The 20,579-nt window shown below is 34.5% G+C and overlaps 3 protein-coding genes across 8 annotated transcripts in view; 2 read left to right on the top strand and 1 right to left on the bottom strand.

Annotated features, from left to right (window-relative positions):
* LOC119838319 overlaps positions 1-12,199 on the top strand; it is a 58,938-nt gene extending 46,739 nt beyond the window's left edge. For 2 of the 3 annotated variants that reach the window (XM_038364203.1, XM_038364204.1), the window contains exons 5-10: positions 4,902-5,023; positions 7,019-7,213; positions 7,639-7,893; positions 8,480-8,658; positions 10,130-10,338; positions 11,162-12,199. In XM_038364203.1, coding sequence (XP_038220131.1) covers positions 4,902-5,023; positions 7,019-7,213; positions 7,639-7,893; positions 8,480-8,658; positions 10,130-10,338; positions 11,162-11,301 — 1,100 coding nt within the window. In that variant the 3' untranslated portion in view covers positions 11,302-12,199. Of the gene's footprint in view, positions 1-4,901; positions 5,024-7,018; positions 7,214-7,638; positions 7,894-8,479; positions 8,659-9,239; positions 9,398-10,129; positions 10,339-11,161 lie in introns of those variants that run through there. The other variant, XM_038364205.1, reaches the window with a different exon arrangement.
* A 783-nt stretch (positions 12,200-12,982) lies between these two features.
* On the top strand, positions 12,983-15,457 carry LOC119838391 (U-scoloptoxin(05)-Sm1a). Of its 2 annotated transcripts, XM_038364325.1 has the most exons (4): positions 12,984-13,253; positions 13,330-13,485; positions 13,614-13,754; positions 14,912-15,457. In XM_038364325.1, the coding sequence occupies exons 1-4, from the start codon at positions 13,208-13,210 to the stop codon at positions 15,127-15,129; spliced, it is 561 nt and encodes a 186-aa protein (XP_038220253.1). In that variant the 5' UTR covers positions 12,984-13,207; the 3' UTR covers positions 15,130-15,457. The 2 variants fall into 2 exon arrangements, with proteins under 2 accessions (XP_038220252.1, XP_038220253.1); XM_038364324.1 differs by lacking the exon at positions 13,330-13,485 and having other exon boundaries at positions 12,983-13,253.
* An 860-nt stretch (positions 15,458-16,317) lies between these two features.
* LOC119838343 (coronin-2B-like) overlaps positions 16,318-20,579 on the bottom strand; it is a 16,869-nt gene continuing 12,607 nt past the window's right edge. For all 3 annotated transcript variants that reach the window (XM_038364258.1, XM_038364259.1, XM_038364261.1), the window contains 4 exons: positions 20,319-20,421; positions 19,347-19,519; positions 18,588-18,737; positions 16,318-18,054 (listed from right to left, as the gene is read on the bottom strand). In XM_038364258.1, coding sequence (XP_038220186.1) covers positions 17,923-18,054; positions 18,588-18,737; positions 19,347-19,519; positions 20,319-20,421 — 558 coding nt within the window. In that variant the 3' untranslated portion in view covers positions 16,318-17,922. The remainder of the gene's footprint in view (positions 18,055-18,587; positions 18,738-19,346; positions 19,520-20,318; positions 20,422-20,579) is intronic.

Raw genomic sequence — 20,579 nt, 5'->3', positions numbered from 1 at the left:
TTGTATTCTTTATTCGAATTTGATTAAGGAAGACATAAATACCTATTTGAAAATTTTTCTTTGTTTTTCAATCAATGAAACGAGTTCATAAAATCCTGTCCTTTTCGGAGTCCTCACAAATAAATGAACAAACAATTTTTAAAATAGCAAATTATTTAAAAATATAAATGTCAAACCGAACTCAATCCTAAAGTTTTATGCATGTAAACTTTTGCAAGTCCTTATGAATGGAGTAAATTATACTCTATGGATTATTTATTATCTTTCTTTAATATAAACTTTTTCTAAAAGCACATTACATAACTTTATGAAATATGGCGACATAATGATAATTGGAGAACTGGTTAAAACTTTTAACTGTGTTACACATGTGGGTATCAAGGTCGAGGTTTCTGTGCCGTTATATATTAAATACCTATCACACTAAAATATACAGGTATCTATAAAATATAAAGTACAGTAATTGAGAGAATTCTTCTTAAATAAAGTATCTACAATGTACATAGATTACACAATCGTGTGGGATTAGTGAGGCAATTTGACCGTGACTTAGATAGATTTTAAGGTATTTAAGATCGATGGACAAAGTAAGCGGTTTACCGTATCAACACCCCCAATGGTCACATGAATGTGGGATTGAGCACGATTGGGTAATTGGACCACCTCGTACCGAGGTGACCCACAGAAGACCGGCGTTAAATAAGTAGCATGCGGTGAGTGGGGGAGCCGGAGGAACCTTGCCTTTTCCTGACTCTTTCTAGCCCATGCCTTCTTTCCAGTCGTCATCCTTTGGGCGGGCAATGATCATGGGCGGTGGTGATCGTTTACTATCAGGCGAATCACCAGCTCAATCAGACTGCTATAACATAAAGAGAGCTTTTTTGGTAGTAATACTGAAAACACACACAACGAGGTTATTTGGCCTACTTCAAACAATCACTATAGAGCAGTACGATACAGCTTAATAAATAGTTAGTCCCAAAGAATTGAATCGAATCCTCTCTCCCATTCACACATTTTGTATAGGAAGGCATTTTGTTTAATGTTACTACAGATTACTAAATAGTTACTACGTTACTTCAATGCAATAAATAGTATCAATATTTTATTTCATTCTGTCTCTACTATAATAATTTATTTTACAACTTTCATATGAAAATGATCGGAATGTAAAGTACCTAAGTACCTACTAAATGTACTTGCACATAAAAGTCGCACTTTAATTGCTCCATTGCGCTCTGTATCAAAATTAGCCTTATAATAACAACATACTATGTGTAATCTCCGGTAATTGTTTTTATATATACAGTTACTGGAGACAACCATATTTTATTATAAATGAACTGCAAACGATTTCATGTGTACATTTAATACCTACGAGATACGTTATGTATAACTCCTTGTTCTTATTTATATGCATGGCGGTAAATCGGCAATCTAATAATGAAAATAAACTGAAAACTCAAAAATTCCAATGCGGTTTAATTATTTAATATTAATGTAATAACATTACGTGAAATCACACAAAGGAATACATCTCGATTAAGATAAAATTAATATTCTGATGACTACTCAGGTTTTTAATGCATAGAGTAATTTACGTGCATGTTTGAAGTGGATTGATCCCATGACCCATTTAATTATACTTACATCATTTTAACTACAGTGTACGTTATGGTAGCCAGACCAATTAGTTAAAGAAGTATACGTTTAAGCATCATTTGTAAATCTTATGGTGATCTATTTACTACAAAAATATCCAGATCGTACGTAATTACTATTGTTTTGATTCGCTTTTACTAGCATTGTCTGTGTAAATAATCGTAATTTAATTACAACTCATTAATTGTACGCTCGATCGTGTTATAATGGTAGGGATTAATAAGAACTGGTTTTGACTTTTGATCATTATAGATTACAACGTATAATATTCTTAAGGACGTTCAAAACGTATTAACATAATGTTCTAGACGGTCGTTCTTTTAGATTGCGTAACTTTTATATCTGGAACATTTAATCGTCAATATATGTCGTTTAAAATTCATTATTATACCTGCCCGAAGCCTTTATTATTTAATGTATAAACTGGTTGAAAATTCTTTAGTCCGATACCAGCCATCGAGGCTGATGTAAGATAAATTTGTTTGTTTTCAATTTAACGTGAAGCTTATTCGTGATGGGTGGAAAACGTGAAAATGAAAGTGATGGTGATAATAGTGTTCGAAACAATAAAAATGACGCGGATGTGAGCTGTTGGAATTGTTTTAGTTCAGAAGATTCTGATCGAGATATTCAGCCGGTCCCCTTGCCAAAAGTTAGAGAAGAACAGAGAGAAAAATTAAAGCTATATTCTTTCTTAGCTGCAGAAATTTCAAAACCCAAGGCGGTTTCGTTGAAACAGAAAATAGGCGAACATTATGTAGTAAGTAAAAAATTTGATGAAAAAATTGGAAAAAAAACTGACCCTGAGAAATATAAACAAGAGGTCAAAAATAATTTTGGTAATACCTCTACCAGTGATTCCTTCGTTTCGAATGTAAACAAATCATTCACAGAACAAAATCCTACTAACAAACCTGTAAGAAGAAAGATAAAGGCCATTTTAGATGATGAAATTATACCACAAGCATCTCTACAAAGAAAAGAAATCTCTTATACAAAGCCAACCTTGCAAAAACAGTATGCTACTGAGGAGCAGTCAGCTGCAAACAAAGTAGGTGTTGCAATTGCGAAAAGTAAAATAAACCAATCTCGTATTGATAGACAATTATCGCAAACACCTCCTGTGAAAAGGGTAAGCGAAAGGTCTAACATAAGAGAGGAAGTAACAAGAATCTCAAAACAATTGTCGTTTAGTACTCCAAGAGCTCTTGCATCTTCAACATCAAAGTCAATTGATAATATCAAAGCTATCAAGGAATCACGTCATATGTCATTGGACGGAGACAATTTCATGAAGTCAAGATTATCTTTAAGAAAATTAAGGCTCGATGAGCCTAGCTCACCGGTTTCGCTTAAACAAATACTTACGGCTGATATAAGTCAAAACAGGAACATCGCAAATATCAACACAAATAATGACAATGGACAAGGCGTTTATAAAGCTCAGATTGAAACATCGACCCCTAAAGAAAGAAAGTTATCATTATCACTAGAACAAGATGTTGATATAAAGTTCGCAAAAAGTGAAAATAATTCAAACGCTGATAATGAAGATTTTAAAGAAAAGGCAGATAACGTGAGTTCAAATGGTTCAGAATCTGGATACGCAGGATCTGTGGCTACCGTTCAAGATACGGCTGAAAACGATCTTTCCGAAAAAATTTCTAACCTCACAGAAGAAATGAAAAAGTTGAGTGTTAGCGAATCATTTAAGACATCACTTCCAGCTCTTAATAAAGTTGAAAAGAAAATTTTGAAAATGCCTTCAACTTCAATGTCGTCAGATATAAATACTGCACATAAAAAGTCTTCACCTAAGTCAATTACATGGAGTACAATGACTTTGCCAAATCGATCTTTCAGTGTAGAAGGTATGATTTTCTTTATCGTGTTATCTACTAGATAATTACAATTAAATATTAATAAAAAAAGACCTAACATTAAAGGGTTAATTGTGGTGGTTATTCTAATTTTACGCACACTATCGTGTTTGATTCAGCTATTATTTGTAGGTATACCATAATCACATTACGTTGGCCACCGAATGCTAAATGTACTCAGTACGTAACAGGAAACAATGGTGCAGGATGTGTGATAAATCGTGGATTCAAACAATAAAATACATTTACAATTAAAATTTAAATCAGTTGCAACTTTTTTACACTATGTCACGTAAAGCTTCATCTCCAGAACCGCGTTATTTGTCTATACAAAACAACACTACACCATCGATAAATGATTCGATATCAGCTCATTACGAGCCAGTGAATGTGTACAGTACCGGTGCAAATTATTTAAATGATAATAGTAAAAAATCAAACATACGCGAGTGTATTGAGTGCTGTTTTCCATGTTGCAAAAAGCCTGTGAATCGAGTAAACGAATCTCTTTTAGATAATCCCAACTCTTCCTTGGTAGGCCATGTCAAAAGAAGTTATTCTCTAAAAAAAGATTATAGCAAATTAGCCAGCAAGGAGGAACCTGAACTAACATATACTAGGAACGTTGACAGCGAATCGGTTTCCGTAAAATCTACGACAAAGCTGCTACTGTCGTCTGAACAACATGCAAGTGCACTGAGCTTGGAACCTTATTGTAAGAAAAAACCAAAACGACTCGAAACCTTCTCCGAAAATGGAGATGTTTCTAGCGATTTTAGCCGTTGCAGCACTCTCAAAACTGGTGAGAAGTCATTCATTAGTGACATCCTGAACTGCCGAGATTCATTTTTAAAATCCCTCGAGTGGTGTGACAATTCTCTTACGAGACGTAAAAGGTGCCGCCACGTAAAACGCGATGAATGGCTCGAATTACGAAGCGATGGTACCAAGAAATCTGTTTTGATTTCACGGAGCACGCATGATTTGAGTGGATTATGTCTAAATTGTATCACGTTTTTACTAAAAATAAACATTTATTTAATTAATTACTCTTGGTGCACAAAAATGCGTTATTTAAAGTTCTTAATCTTTCCTATGAATAAAATTATGATAAATTAAGGCACGTTTATGTGTTACTGTCACAATTTATGATAAAAATATGCACAATGCACACCTTAACATTTACAATATGTTTTTGAATATGCATGGAAGCATTTTAAAATTTATTGACTCACATAAACATATCAAATAAGACAAAAATTACATGGATTTTTATGAATAAATTTCTATACGTATTTGTTTGTTAGTGGTATAATATTAATGTTTCGTTTGATTTAAATATGCATGTCATTGTTTCAGATGAAGTCTACATGTCCGATGCGTTATCCCCGGGACACGCCACCTTGCCCCGACGATCGAGTTCACCTTTACCCCATGATGCAGACAGAGACAGGTTTTCACTCAACAGAAGTGGATTGCAGGTACCTACTCAATGCTTGAAAACTTGTTTATAATAATCATCATCATCCACCCATATAATTATTTTCCTAACTAAATTCTTGGACATGCCAATTCCCTCACTATGTTTTTCTTCACGCCTTCGAGCAGTGGGGATATGTATAGTGAGCAAATAAACTGTTAAATCAATTTGATTCTCTTCGATTTAAGTCCGAGGTCCTAACAACTGAGCCACCGCTGCTCGTTTAAATACACGTACTATATATAATGTGGGCTTGTACATAGAAAAAAAATGAGTTTTGTGGAACACAGCACTGTTTGTATAACTGTATGCGCTATTCGGTATTGTTTTAGAGGCCTCGCGTTGGCCATTGTAAGAAATTAGGGGCAATGTCTTGTTACGACATGGCCTGCGAATAACTGGGTTTGCAAAACATACTCTCAATGTAGATCCGAACGCGTTATGGCGATTTCGAAGAAACAAGTATAGGGATATTGCAAAACTTCACATGTACAAAATGCACCAATCGCACCGCTTATTTTTAGATAAGTTTGTACTTTGTTTCATTAATTGCTGTTCCATGTTTATCGTACTCTGATAAAAGTATCCGATTTAATTAACAGCTTGTGTATGGATTAGATCGTATAATTTTTTATATATATTTACCGTTGGTAATGAGAATATTTTTGTTCATTGTACAATATTAAAATTTAAGTAATAATTCGGTATTATTAATTACTTTAAATCGCGATCTTTCGTTAAATGCATATACTTCTTCAAGGTCTGTGTATTTATAAAAATGGATCTCATACAATGTTGTTTATGTACTTGATTGAAATATAATACACCCACGTTACGTAAAGACTTAACTTAATGTAAAACGACGATGGCGCAGATCTTACAGATAAACTGTGAGAAGAGATTGCATCCATGAATTTCGTATCTGATTTTAAAAACGTGTTTGGCTATCGAAAACATCTTTTAAAATCTTAAAATTATCTTTCTTATCGATCGAATATTGGCACATTTGTGATCTTGATTTTAGAAGCAGTAATTAAAACTTATTTATTTGCAAATATATCAAATATGTAAATGAAGAATCACAACCTTATCATTGTTTTTATCATAGCATAATGTTAATGAATAATCCCGTTCTTTTTTGTTTCGAATTTTAATCTTTTAAATTAAAAATGTTTGTTATTGGTTTATACGTTTATTATCAAATACTTATTTGAATATCGTGGGCGCGTAGAATGTTGAATGTTATGTGTAATCCATATGTTAATTTGCCACAAATACAAAGTTTAGTTTCCGCCTTCACTAAAAATAGCACCTTGTCTAGATTGCTTGAAAGATACAATTATTACACAATATTATTTTTTTATTTTTCACACGAATTTACAGTACATGTCTAATTAAAATGTCAAAGCAATATACCGTCATTATATCTCGAATATAATCCATTAATTAATTTATAATATTGAAAGGAACAGTGCCAATATTATTGTAAAGTACATAATATTTAGAATACACACACAACTTAAGTTTTAGTCATTGATAGTCATGATACGTTAGAGCGATTTTAAATAATTAATCGATATGCCCTATATCTTTACCTGCCGATTTCGATTACAAGTAGAATGGGCGTACATTGCGTCGACAAACAAAAAGTTAAGTGAATGCGGTTTCATGAACTCGACACAATAACACAGATGCGGGTAACGTGGCGCGGATTAAATATCGTGTTTACCGCAAATGATATTTTTATTGAACATTTGTTTACATTATTGCGAGCTGCGTGCGCTTGCATTCTATTCATCGACCCGAGTTTATCGGTAAAAACTGTAGTTCAACCTCATGTTAGGTACTATAATGTTATAAGTATATTAAAAAGGATTTTATTTTTGTTATATCTATACCAAAAAAAAAAAGATATTTGAAAGAACGGAATATAATTGCGTGTACTGTATATTCCTATGCTTTTTCAAAAAAAAATCATATGAATAATACGTTTTAGGCACGTTCCGAGTCTATGGCATCAGTGTACAGCGGAGCCGGGGAGGGAATGCGAGGGAGTGTCACGGTGAGAGGGGAGGTCCAGTTCTCCCTACTGTACAACTACAGGCTCGGAGCCCTGGAGGTCGGAGTGAAGCGCTGTAGAGACCTGGCGCCCATCGACGTCAAGAGGAACCGGTCCGATCCTTATGTCAAGGTTTGTGTGACTTTTTTTGGTGTGTAACATATTTTAAATGTAAACCAACCAGTTTTTTGGAATGTTTTGTACTTTTTTTATATTTTTGGCTCGGTCGTATTTTGTTATACGCTTATATGTGCAATATTATATATTCATTATATAAAAAGTAAAACAATTGATAAATTCCCTTTCAATGTTAAGTCCTACGTTCAGCAGTGGATAGAAAGACTGTAATGAGAGAAACACAGTCTTTTCTCTACAAAACTACTTTCTAAACTGATGCTGCACAATATATGTATTACGGCGATTCAAAAGTACATATAATCACAGCCATGGTACCATAGTGCAAGACGTTATCATGTGCACAAGAAAGTCTAGTTCTTAATGATTTCCATTGTCTTTGAACGTTACATAACTATAACGAATGCGCGTGGCAATCGCAGGTGTACTTGTTGCCCGACAAGTCGAAAGCTGGCAAGAGGAAGACGAAGGTGAAGAAGAACACGCTGAACCCCGTGTTCGAGGAGACGCTGAGCTTCTCGCAGCCGCTGGCCACGCTGTCCGCGCGGACACTGTGGCTCAGCGTGTGGCACGCGGACATGTTCGGGCGGAACGACTTCCTCGGCGAGGTGGCGCTGCCGCTGGCCGACGTCGTGTTCGACGAGCCCGCGCCCAAGTGGTACAAGCTGCACGAGCGGGTGAGTCGCGTCTGCTTTTTATGTCATCGTCGGCAATGGAGCTGGTGGGTCGCCTGATGGTGAGCGCTACCACCGACTATGAACATTTGGAGATGCGTAAGGTTGATTTGCAGACCTTCATCATCATCATCATCATCATCATCATCATCATCATCATCATCATCATCATCATCATCATCATCATCAGCTCATAAATGTTCCCACTGCTGGGACACAGGCCTCCTGTGAGGGTTTTATACCGGTCGTGTGTCTTGCTATTGCATCTTGCGCTTCTCGCTTCTGGAGAGCGCTGTACAAACTGACATACTATATTTCAACGTTTTCGAGTTCGCTTAGAACTTGACATATTTCCTAAGGTTCAATTTATCCACAGACGCAACAATCCATTATCTTAAGACATATTTTTTATTCCTGTCACGCGAGTACATTAAGTTCTCGATTAACTTATATATTTCCAGACTATCTCGCACATGTGCACCAGATAAAAATTGATTGATGATTTTTCATAAGTATTCTCTTAGCTACATAAAAAAGTCCATTAGTAAATCGACTAGGACAGCAGCTGTAACACGGCATTGGTTTCCAGACGGAGCAGTTCGACGAGCAGCAAGGTACGCGCGGGGACCTCATCGTGGGGCTGAAGTTCGAGCCGGACGCGGGCGGCGCAGGCGCCAGGGGGAAGGGCACTCTGCACGTGCTCGTCAAGGAGGCCAAGAACCTCGTCGCCACGAGACCTAGTGGGCTCGCTGATGTCTTCTGCAAGAGGTATGTTTATTGATCTGTTCTAGGTTCTTTGTCACTTGGAATTAAAATAGTAGTGTTCTTTGTCACTTGGGATTAAAAAAGTTAGACATCCTCAGGTATATTGAATATAGATATAATATTTTTGAAATAGGACAAGCCGTTTCCAAGAAGTTTGAATCACATTGACACATTTTATACCTAAGAATTTTAACTAAGAAAGCGACTTCTTAAAAAACAGCAATATACCAACTTAGCCTTGTATAGAACTTTATAACATTAGCCCAATCTTTTTCCAATTTTAGTTATAAACAGTCATAAGATGTTCTGCTATATTTGACCAATCTTTGCACTCTTGTCCCAGCGGATCTAATTTTTTTCTAAATCTTAAAGATGCATAGAATGTTAGAAAAAAGAATGAAAAAAAGCCTTGGCTTTGGAGTCTGCAGTTAATTTGGTTACCAGAAAATGATAAGTGTCAATTCATAGAAATTTCGTTTAAATAGCCATGAAAACAATATGAAACATATAAACATCGAAATAAAACACTATTCTCAAGGTGTTTTCTATTTCAGAAATGTCATGCTTGTTTTCTTTGCTTTCAGCCGCTTTAAAGACAGGATTATTCAGTGCGTACAAAACAATTTGTAAGACAATGGTATTATCATTTCTGTACCATCATACTGCTAATATTTATTACTAAAACATTCAGTGATTAAATGAATTTCATATATATTTTATCAATGTAATTACACTTTGTTTGTATCATTTTGTATTCATGGATTTTGTGTTTAAAGTTTTCGAAATAGTTAATAAATGTATGTATAGAATTAGTAATAAATAGTAAATCCTTACAACTTCAAAACCATATCAATAACCAAGCTAGTCATTAGATAATAACAATGAATTAAAAATAAATAGACATTAATTGAACCCTTCACATTTCTTCATTCCTTCTATAATATGGTACATAGGTATAGGTTGGTACATGTTTGTCATATTATTTGCACAACAAAGATTTAACATTTTGCTAATATGACCTATGTTGTCACAAACATCACCAAACATTCCTTCCATCGGTTGAGATTAAAGAATAGGATTTTAATTTTAAATAAAAATCACAGAAATTGATGAATTTGCATTGTTTATAGTCACAAAAAGATAAATTTTATTAACCATTTGAATAGTATCGATACAGAACAGGTAAATTTGCAAAGTTTACATCACTTATTTTATGATCGGATTACGACAATTATCTCGCTTAACATATCATACATAGCTTATAACACTCACAGATCACACACACATCCAACGGTGAAAAAATGTTTTAAATCCGTCCAAATCAGTTTCTCAGATTAACGCGTCCAAATAAACTCGTTCAACTTTATATTATTAGCATAGCTTAGTGCCTTTTTATTTGGCTAAGCCAAGCCAAATAAGAGTTGTCGAGAATGTATTAACACTCCCCCCCCCCCACCGGGGGTCGGTCCCACAGTTACCTGCTGCCGGAGCGCGGGCGGCTGGCGAAGCAGAAGACGGGCGTGGCGCGGCGCACGCTGAGCCCGCGCTGGGAGCACACGTTCGCGTACCGCGGCGTGACGCTGGCCGAGCTGGCGGCGCGCGCGCTCGAGCTCAGCCTGTGGGACCGCGACCGCCTCGCCTCCAACGACTTCATGGGCGCCGTGCGGCTCTCGCTCGGCACCGGTGAGTTGCTCCAGGAGTTCCATATATACTAGCTCACCCGGCAAACGCTGTTCTGTCTTACTCCTATCATTTAGGGGTATGAAAAATAGATGTTGGCCGATTCTCAAACAAACCCAATATGCACGCTAAATTTCATAAGAATCGGTCCAGCCGTTTCGGAAGAGTTCGGTCACTAACATTGTGACACGGGAATTTTATATATAAAATTGTGCTTATCTTTTTATTGAACAATGTAATGAATAAACCAGGCGATTGAGCTGGTAGTTTGCCTGATGGTAAGCGATCACCACCGCCCATGCACATTCGCAGAGTTAGTCGGCTAGCATAAATTATATATTACTAGGTTTTGTCCGCGGCTTTACACATATCAAATTTGTAGTAAAATCCCCATTTTTTATCTTACTAAATTTCTTTTTTAATCACTATATCTATAAAAAAACCATAAAAATCTGTTACAAGTACTGAACATACAGACACACTACGGTTAAAAGCTAATTTGTTTAAAGTTTGCAGTGATTATGTCATCAAAATATGGTTAATTTGGGGTTATGGTATTAAATATTTTTGCGTTAAAAAAAACAAAACAAGTTTTCATACACCACTGAGAATGCGAATAATTGGTCTTTGTGAAGTAATGAATTAGAGAATTGTGAGGTTTTCATGGCTACCTTAACACTCAATATGATAATTTTAACCTTTTTTTTTCTTTATCTTCAAGCAACATTCAAATATATTTCAATTCACGCAATTCTATTTTTAATAGTAATATAAATATAAATATATTTACAGGAATAGTAATTAGTATATAAAAATATATTTACAGGAACCTACATGGGAGCTAGTGTGAACTGGATGGACAGCGTGGGCAAAGAAGTATCTCTGTGGCAAACGATGATGCAGCGACCTAACTTCTGGGTTGAGGGCTCTTTGCCTCTCAGGCCACAACTCAACCACAGTAATTGAAAATCTTCAAAGAATATCTCAGTGAATAATAACGCTTCATTTTTGATACCTACATAAATAACTTATTTACTAGATGACAATGTCGCCAGTGTAATTTACACTAATTATTTATCAGTTTCCTAGAGATTTCAAAATGGCCGCTTTTTGCTGTTAGTATTTTGCCGTCAAAAGTCTTGTAATGGCGGCCGAAGGAAATATAAAGGAGCAGGAAAATCTGACTGAAATGAGAGATATGTTTTCTTTATTTTTAGAAATCTTGTAATAATTACATTCTACAACGAATAAATTACATTTGTAATAGCTATATTTATATTTAAGGACTGTTATTGTGTGCGTTTATAGGACCAATTTTATTAAAGTTCTAAATCTTATATGTCGATAAATACTCTTTATTATTGTCGTGTGTTTCAAATACATTATGCGATGTAGTACTTAAACGTGCCAATCTAATAACTTAGGCCAAATTGTCAAACTGAATTGTATAATTTTATATATTCTCACTACATTCCCGCATTGTGATGCATAAGTTAAGAATTAAGCTTTGTTTAGGGTAAACTGCCTATAATAATAAGAAAATATTATTTACGCATTTAATTTAGGGTGTTAATGTACAAATTTAAGTTAACATGAGTCTTAAGAATCCGCTCATGACTATTGTGATTTAATTAATATTATTACATTTGTAGTTAATAAGTTCTAAATCCCTCACCTATGTGTGTGCGTGTATAAGTGTGTGGAAAAGCGTGATAGGTTTGTTAAATACGTCGTCCATAAATGTATAATTAGCTACTAATAGAATATTTTTTTAAATAAAGCTACTTAAAACTAAAGTGTCCTTATTTCCATATTTTTACAAAAATAATGTAAATTAATATTTGAATAAATATTTTTACTATTACCATTGGAGTTTTAATTGCTATGCTTTAACAAAATGATAGGAATGAATTCAAAGGTAGAGAATGCATTACTTGATTATTCAAATATACGATGATTAATTATACAATTGCTGTGGCAAAGACGATCATTTATAAGTATATGTTATTGTCAATCTTCAAGCCTCTGACGCTCCTTGGTTTCAATAGCCAATTTTCAGGCTTGCGATGATAGCAAGCTTTTCATTTGGGCCCAAATAAATGTCGTTATTCGGTCTCTATCCGAAGAAATTTCGTGAAACTTTATTGAAATCGGAATTTGACCTGTCAAATTCAAATCACATATTAAAATATCTAAGCTAATTTGTAAAATTATGTCTAAAAAAACATTTTCATGTTTATTGCTTATATAGTCCGATTGTGAATATCTCTTTATTACCATTTACTTTACGGCGAAAAATAGGGCCCTTTTTTATTGCGGCGTGTCAACGTACGACACGACATCTGCAAAAGTTTTTGACTACATAAAACACAATCTTACATTGTACACAAGTTGGTTTATAGGTATTAACTGTTTTCTTAAAATTTATATAAATACATTAATAAAATATAGTGTAGTGTTTAACACTACACTATATTTTATTAATGTATTTAGACACTATACTTTATTAATGTATTTTAATATTTACACTATATTTTTTTAATGTATTTGTTAAATTTTCTACTGTATACGTACTAAATCAAATCTGTATTGTCTATAACATCAAATGTCAATACATCAAATCTATTATCTATATTCTATGGTAAAAACTACAAATTACAGAGTCAACTGTCAACAGGTCTATACTTCAAAAATATGGGCTTGGTTTAAAATTTTTCGACTACAGAGCATTTGTTCATGTTTGAATAATTTGCATTAGGTTTTATCTATTTATATTGAAAGCGATTGTCATAATAAGATACATTTTTGTCTCAGTAAAAAAAAATACGGTTACATTCAGTTTATCGCATTTTTAGCATTATATTAAATAACAATGAATTGGTTGATATTTGTAGTATGTTTGACCACAATAAAGTCAGGTAACTAAAAGGATTATAAAGCCCTTATTTGTTTGTTTTTCTAAAAGTTGATTTTAATATGATTTTTTGATTTTAGTTTATTCTATAAATTGTTACCAATGTTCTGGTACCGATTCAAATGATCCGTTTCAATGCAACGAATATTTAGATTCAGAGTCAAGTTTAGTGCCTACAGATTGTTCTCTAATTCATAATGCGCAATTTTGCATTAAACATGTAGGAAGATTTGAAGGTACGACAGATATAGTGACATCGTTAGCATTGGGCGTACTAATCGTAATTAACAAAACTAACATACTAAACTCTAGTCAAGTTTATTTAACCATAAGTCTATTTTACTAACCATAATATTAAGAGCAGGTTATTCCATCGAGTGCTACCAGTGTAACTCAACGGGTGATATGGAATGTGGGGATGGGTTAATGAATTTGGATGGTGGCATCCTGAGAGCCACACCCTGTGACCAAGTTTACAATGCTCAGTATTGCATCAAGGAAATAGGTTGATAGTAACTTAATTAGCATCACTGGTGCTTATGTTCACCTTTATATAGAACTGCATCCTATTGCCATTATAAACATCAACTGAAACCTGGATTTTCTGCTTTTTATCACTCATGATTTGCCTGTATATATTATTTTTCATTCCCTTTATTTTCTTTTGCTGTTCCTAAAATATCAAAACTACTAGGTTACAACAACTATGAAGTTGGATGTCTAAACTTATAGCTAAATAATTACTGATTTTACTTCTCTGCAAGTTTGTCTCTGATTTATCAAGAATTTCAAATATTTCCATTTAATTATAGATTAAAACACAGGCAGTGTTGTGAATTTTACACAAGTTTTCTGGTTTATTATTTACTCCTTTGTATTGAATACTAGCTTTTGACAACAGCTCCATCCATGTCAGTCTCAGTCGGAGAAAAATATACACATTTCTTCTACTTGCATAGATCTTGTTTCCATAGCATTTCTGAGAAAACTATCCTATGCCCTTTCCAGTCACAAACTATCTTTGTAGCTAATTTCATCCAACTCGATCAATGGTTAAGCCATGACGATGAGAAACAGTTATTCTGCATTTATAATATTGGTAGGGATTCTATAGGAATTGTATTGATTTCATACAGTGAATGTGTTTTGAGATAAAATTGCTAATATTGTAATGTATATTTAGCCAAATGTGATGTAAATTTGTCTAAATGAAGCCTCTGGTCTCAAAGTCTATGTATACTCTAATAATTAAATACTTACAATTTAATCTAATTAACTTAAATGTGAGGTGATGGTATTTTTTCTAAGTTTTGCATGGTGTATAATAATAAGGTCTACACAGTTTTTTCACTTGGAATTTCAATTGGCACCTTGCACAAACATTTCAATATTATGTGAGTAAATTAAATTCTTTTATCATTTAACTCATACGAAAGTATGTACTTACAATTCTAAGTTTTTTTTATATTTAATGAGTTAAAGAAAATTACATTATGTAATTAACTAATGATATAGTATTAAGTACAAATATAATATATGTACTTTTATGAATTATTTCTATAGTTTATTAACAATGTTGCATAAAAAAAATGCTATTTTCCCCTGTGTACAAACCATCAAATGCTTGCGATTTATCCATCATAATACATTAATATTTTTCAGGTGGTATTGGTACAAAGAGGTTTTGTTCGTCACTGGATTTAGGTAACCAATGTAAATATGTCCAACAGCCTGGAGACAAACTAGAGTATAGAACATGTATCTATACATGTACAACTGATGGATGCAATAGCAGTGTAAAGACAAAACTATCAGCTGTTTTGCTGATGTTCGCTCTTATTTTAAGTGTGTATGATTTATTGGGCCAGTTCTACCAATAGGTGATACTGTCCCTGATACCCTCTTTGACATGTTTTCATAATTTTTTTGTAACTTTACTGTCAAATAAACTGATTAGAATATACAGAAGTTCTGAAACCTGCCTTTAGTTTTTTACATGACATTAATAATGTAAAACAAATTCAAGTTTTAGGCAGTAGTATTTAAAAGTGTTGTATTATAAAGTTTTATGTTGTAAATATTCTTTCAGATAACATTTTTGCTGTCTGAATTTTGTTTCTAGCATTCCACAATCCGTCCATAGATTAAGAATTTATTTTTGTAAGAAAACTTGACTTTTATATTTTGTTAATAAATACTTGATATTTATTGTTTTGTTTAATGTATACCATACTAACATACATACCCAACTCATACTTCTGCGATATTGCAAGGCCTTATTTCGGAGGATATTATGAACCGATAATGAGTCGTGGGGGTTTGAAAAAAATACGTGAAAAAAAGCAAAGATAGGTACCGGAGGAGTTTTTGTATACGATATCGCGAATATCCCATGAGAGTGCGTAGTTTCACCTCAGTAAAAAGGATAGCTTATATCTCTTGTCTATTTCCATTACACAAACTACTTTCACATTTATAATAGAAAGAATAAAGATACAAGTATTAAATCTACCGATCATACGAGATATGATCGTTCAAGTGCGAGTCGGACTCGCGATACTAATCGAAAAATCAAAAACTTCACAACATCTTAACAAGTGGAATTGTAACCCGTCCAGCTTATGACCGTACCGAAAGTTGCTTCGCTTCGATTTTTTTATTTTTCTTATAGCGGCAACAAAGAATAATATAATCTGTTTAAATCTCGTTTGGTGACGGACGAACAGCAAAGTCTCAATTATTGGGTCCCGGTTTGCCCTTTCGGTACGAAACTCTAAAAATGTAGATCTAGAGATGCAAATGCAGATGAATTGAATGATGATGGAGTTCGATATAATTACACAAAGAGAAACTATTGATTTTTATAGCTTCAGTCTAGTTACATTCACGTGATTCATATAAAAATAACCTGCTAATCCAACACAAATGTTCGTTTGATTGGTAGAAGATTTTTTTTTACAGTTAAAATTCCTGCCAGTAGAAAATAGTGCTATCATAGAAAGTGGTAGGTAAATACTAATAAAATCTAAACTCAAGGTTCGAATATTTATTGAAAATTTGTGCTACACAAGCTTGATATAAAAATACACAATAAATATTAACATTGACTTAGCGAAACTAAACTATCTCAGCTAATATGCTATAATACTCAATCATTTCACTTAAACTTTATCAAAGTATTCATATTGGAATGTCAAAGTAGAAATTTCTACTAAAATTATTGTGAATTACAGTACAATCTGATTACAAAATAAAATGCCATTTAACCATAATCTACAAATAAAAATCATGCTATTTCGTATTATTATTTTTTTAGATTCCACATTTCGTAAAGAATAAAAATATCCTTCCAACAAAAATTGTCATTTCAAAAGTTTTTAAAGGCCACATAAAATAAAATTTATTATAATTTTGCTCAAGGCTTGTTACATCTAGCACCTATCAAAATACTTCTTAAATAATATCAAAATCTAAAGCTACTGTAGATTATAAAAATGGTTCAGGTAACTTTTTTGTACAATATTGTTTAAGTTTTCATAAACCATTGAAGAACATTCACAACATAAACTATCATCGAAATAAAATGCATCGAGGAATACAAGAGTACGAGAAATGTAAAGTATCAAAACCTTAAAATACACAAAACTACCATCGAAAATGATCGTAAAATGCTACCTAACAAAAATAGTAAACTTAATAATATAAAATAACACAAACAAGTAATCATTGAAAGTAATTCAGACTAAATCATCGCCAACAATAAATCAAATTGATGAAATTGAAATAATATACAATTTCGTGCATTCCAAACAGTGCATAAACTTAACTATAGATAAAAAAAACCCTGAAATTACATTGCACGTACATTAAAAATATTGTATGATATTGTCATGAAACAAAAAATGGCCACATACACACAACCACATCGCATTTCTTTGAATGTCATGAAGTTATCACATAGAGCTTCAGTCGAGTTAGCCGAGACATATAGGCCACAAATTTATTATAAAATATTGGAATGAATGTAAAATGTTTAATGCCAAATTCTTTGTATATCCATTGTGTCTGAATAAATCCGATTTTATACATAATATATATGTAATACATACGTACTAAAGCCATGAAAGCATTATTAAAATATTATATAAAAACGACTTAATTTTTCAATAATCAAATAATAACACAATATTAATTAAAATAGTCACATTAAAACACATTCACTAACACAACTTTAAACAATCACATACATAGCAAAGTGAAAAACATCACACATTGTAAAAATAAGGCCTAATAATACTTATCAATCAACTTAAGCCAAGCACAGTTTGTGGCCAGCCACAACACTAAGTGAACGACAAATGCTTAAGTCTAAACAAATGGCTACTGAACCAACTTAAAACTTTTCATATCCCTTAAGATCTAGAGAAACTAGCGGTTTAGCCCGTTCAATAAAGACGCATATATCGCGTAACAATGATGAGAATCGACACGAATAAACACAGCAATTCGGAATTCGCATAGTTTGAATCAAGTATCCAATCACACTCGATATGTGAATTAAAAAATAATAGTACAATATGAGCCATAAAAATGCAAACAGGAGAAACATTTCAAAGGCGTACTAAAGCCGAACATTTGATAGTAAATCGGTGTTCGATTTACAAATTTTTCATTTAATTTTGCGGAACCTTCGCTTGCAACATCGCGATATGTTGTTCCAATTCACGGACACGCTGTTGGCTGATTTGGAGCTGCCGTTTGACAATGCGCAATTCTTCGCCTTGGCGGTTGAACGCGAGTCGTAACTGTAATAGAGGGTTTGATAGAATTAAATATAAATCATTTTAGCAAATATTTCTATTAATTCAACTGTACAAGCTAATTAAATGAATTGAAATTATTGCAAAATTGTTAAAATAAAATAAAAAAATACATATGTCATATAATTAGCATTAATATCCTAAATATGAATAACTGTTAGTGAATAAATATGTATTATATTCTATTGAATTAAGAGCACATTTCTATCACATGTTAATTTGAGACCAAATATATTATATAAAAATGTGGTGTTGAAACAATGTCCAAGTGGTCATTATATAAAGACGCTAATATAACTTCAAATACCACTTATGCATTCGTGTGTGTGATGTGAATTGTTTTGCATATGTGTGTGTTGCGTGTCTGTTTTGTTTTCGTGTGTGTATAATGAGCGCGAGCGAATGTGTGTATGTGCGTGCGTGCGCGTGTGTGTGTGTGTGTGTGTGTTTGTGTGTGTTTGCGCGTGCGTGTGTGTGTGTTTGCGCGTGCGTGTGTGTGTGTGTGTGTGTGTGCGCACCTCGTGCTCGGTGGCGAACACGTCGCCCTGGCTGATCTGCTTGTAGAGCGGCACGGGCTCGGCGCCGGGCGGCTGCTTGCCGAACATGCGCTGCAGCTGGTGGAACTTGGCGCTCTGGTTGGCGCTCGTCTTCGCCGATTTCTCGGTCACCTGCCGAAGGCGCGGACGTATAACGACCAATTGATAATTGTGCGTTAGAGTTTTCTCTATAGCCATACCTCTGCGAACGTCTGAACTCTGAACCATCAGACGAACCATCTGCTCGGCTGTCCGCTGTAAAAGCGTGTGCGTCTCGGGACGCCTAACAGAAGTGATAATTTAAACTAATCTCTGTCCGAAATGCGAATAGGGTAGGGCCGTGCATAGAATTAGGGAAGAGGAAAACTCCTCTCTAGGTAAAAAGACTTTTAACGCTATTATATGCGTGACAGAAAGGGAAACAAGGGAAACAACAGACTGACGTTATTACGTAACGCGATTTACCTTCCCATGGGAAATTATTACTTCAAAAAGTATTTTCTATTTATATATTACTTCTCGTGGGTGTTTTGTGCCTATTTTTATTGCTCATTTATTGTTCGACTTGTTTTTAATAATAAATGAACAAGTAAAAAAATTATAAGTATTTCCCCATTCATCTGTTCCTCAGACGTACCCTACAAGGGCTCTTCCCCACTCTTATATCAGCTAACGCACGTATAATCCGCCATTTAAGGCTCTCTTTAACACATGTTGTTAAAAGTACACGGCGTCCCGCACCTGCGCGTCGGCGTCGGCGGCGCGGTCGGGCTGCCAGGTGGCGAGCGGGCGGTAGTCGGGCGTGGTCTCGCGCGAGAGGAACGCGAACTTCTTGCGGTTGTTGGCGTCCTGCGGCTGCAGCGCCGGCGCGCTCTTGCCGCTCTGCCGCGGCTTGTGCGTCGAGATCGTCACGCCTGCGGACGTGAAACCTTCTTAAAAATCGTAATTAAATTTTATACATTTCACAGGTCCTGTGAAACGACCGTCTCCTTGGTAAAGTGGTAAACGCGTGAGCGTAGAACCGATGGGTCCTGGGTTCGATTCCCGGTGGGGACAATAAAAAAAAAAATGTCTCGGTCTGGCAGGACACAGAAGGCTGATCACCTACTTGTCCATAAAGAAAATCGATCAGTGAAACAGATGTATATCATCTGCCCCATACCCCAGTAGGGGACACGGGACTTCACTTTTTACAGGTCCTAGTGGAAGACGTCGGTCGTCTCTAGCACAGGTTTATTGCTTGCTGAGGCGACCGTCGTGTTTGATTTGTGTTAAATCTATATGTTTTTGCTAAATAAACGATTTTTATTTATCACACTAATATTATAAATGTGATAGTAATTTGTTTGCTTGGATGTTTGTCCATCAATCACGCTGAAACTATTGAACGGATTTTGATGATATTTGGGATTTAGACAGGGTTGGGTGATAGGATACTTTTTATCCCAATTAAATGCTCCCTTGGGATAAAACAGGAATCTAGACATCCGAGTGGAGCTAGGACGAGTGTCTTGTCCTATAATAAAATAAAAAATCCGAATAAGAAATCAGCTTTGACGAGTCCGAACACGAGCCGCTTAGAGTGCACCCATCCATCATGTACTCAATTTATTGAATAAATTTTTACATATTAAATCTGGTCTCAAATAGATGGCTAAAATATCGAGTACATTGTTTTTTATAAGAATAAAAACGAATAAATAAACTATATACCGGTCTTCAAGCTGATGAGCAGTGGTGGTGCGTTCATGCCGCTGAGCCAGTCCCGCGCACTCAGAGCCGGTTGCGGCGCCGCCGTGTCCGGGTATAAGTCTTCCTGTATTTAATATTAAATTGCTTAGCTTTGTTTTACAGAAAAACTACTGGATGGATATAAAAATTTTGTAAACAAAAGTAGGCATTTTTAACACGCTTTTATTAGCTTCACTTGTATGTTTGTATGTATGTATGTATGTAACTCACACCCGTTTTTCT

Source organism: Zerene cesonia, unplaced genomic scaffold, assembly GCF_012273895.1.
Source record: "Zerene cesonia ecotype Mississippi unplaced genomic scaffold, Zerene_cesonia_1.1 Zces_u002, whole genome shotgun sequence".
NCBI lineage: Eukaryota > Metazoa > Arthropoda > Insecta > Lepidoptera > Pieridae > Zerene > Zerene cesonia.
This window is presented reverse-complemented; position numbering and strand designations above follow the sequence as displayed.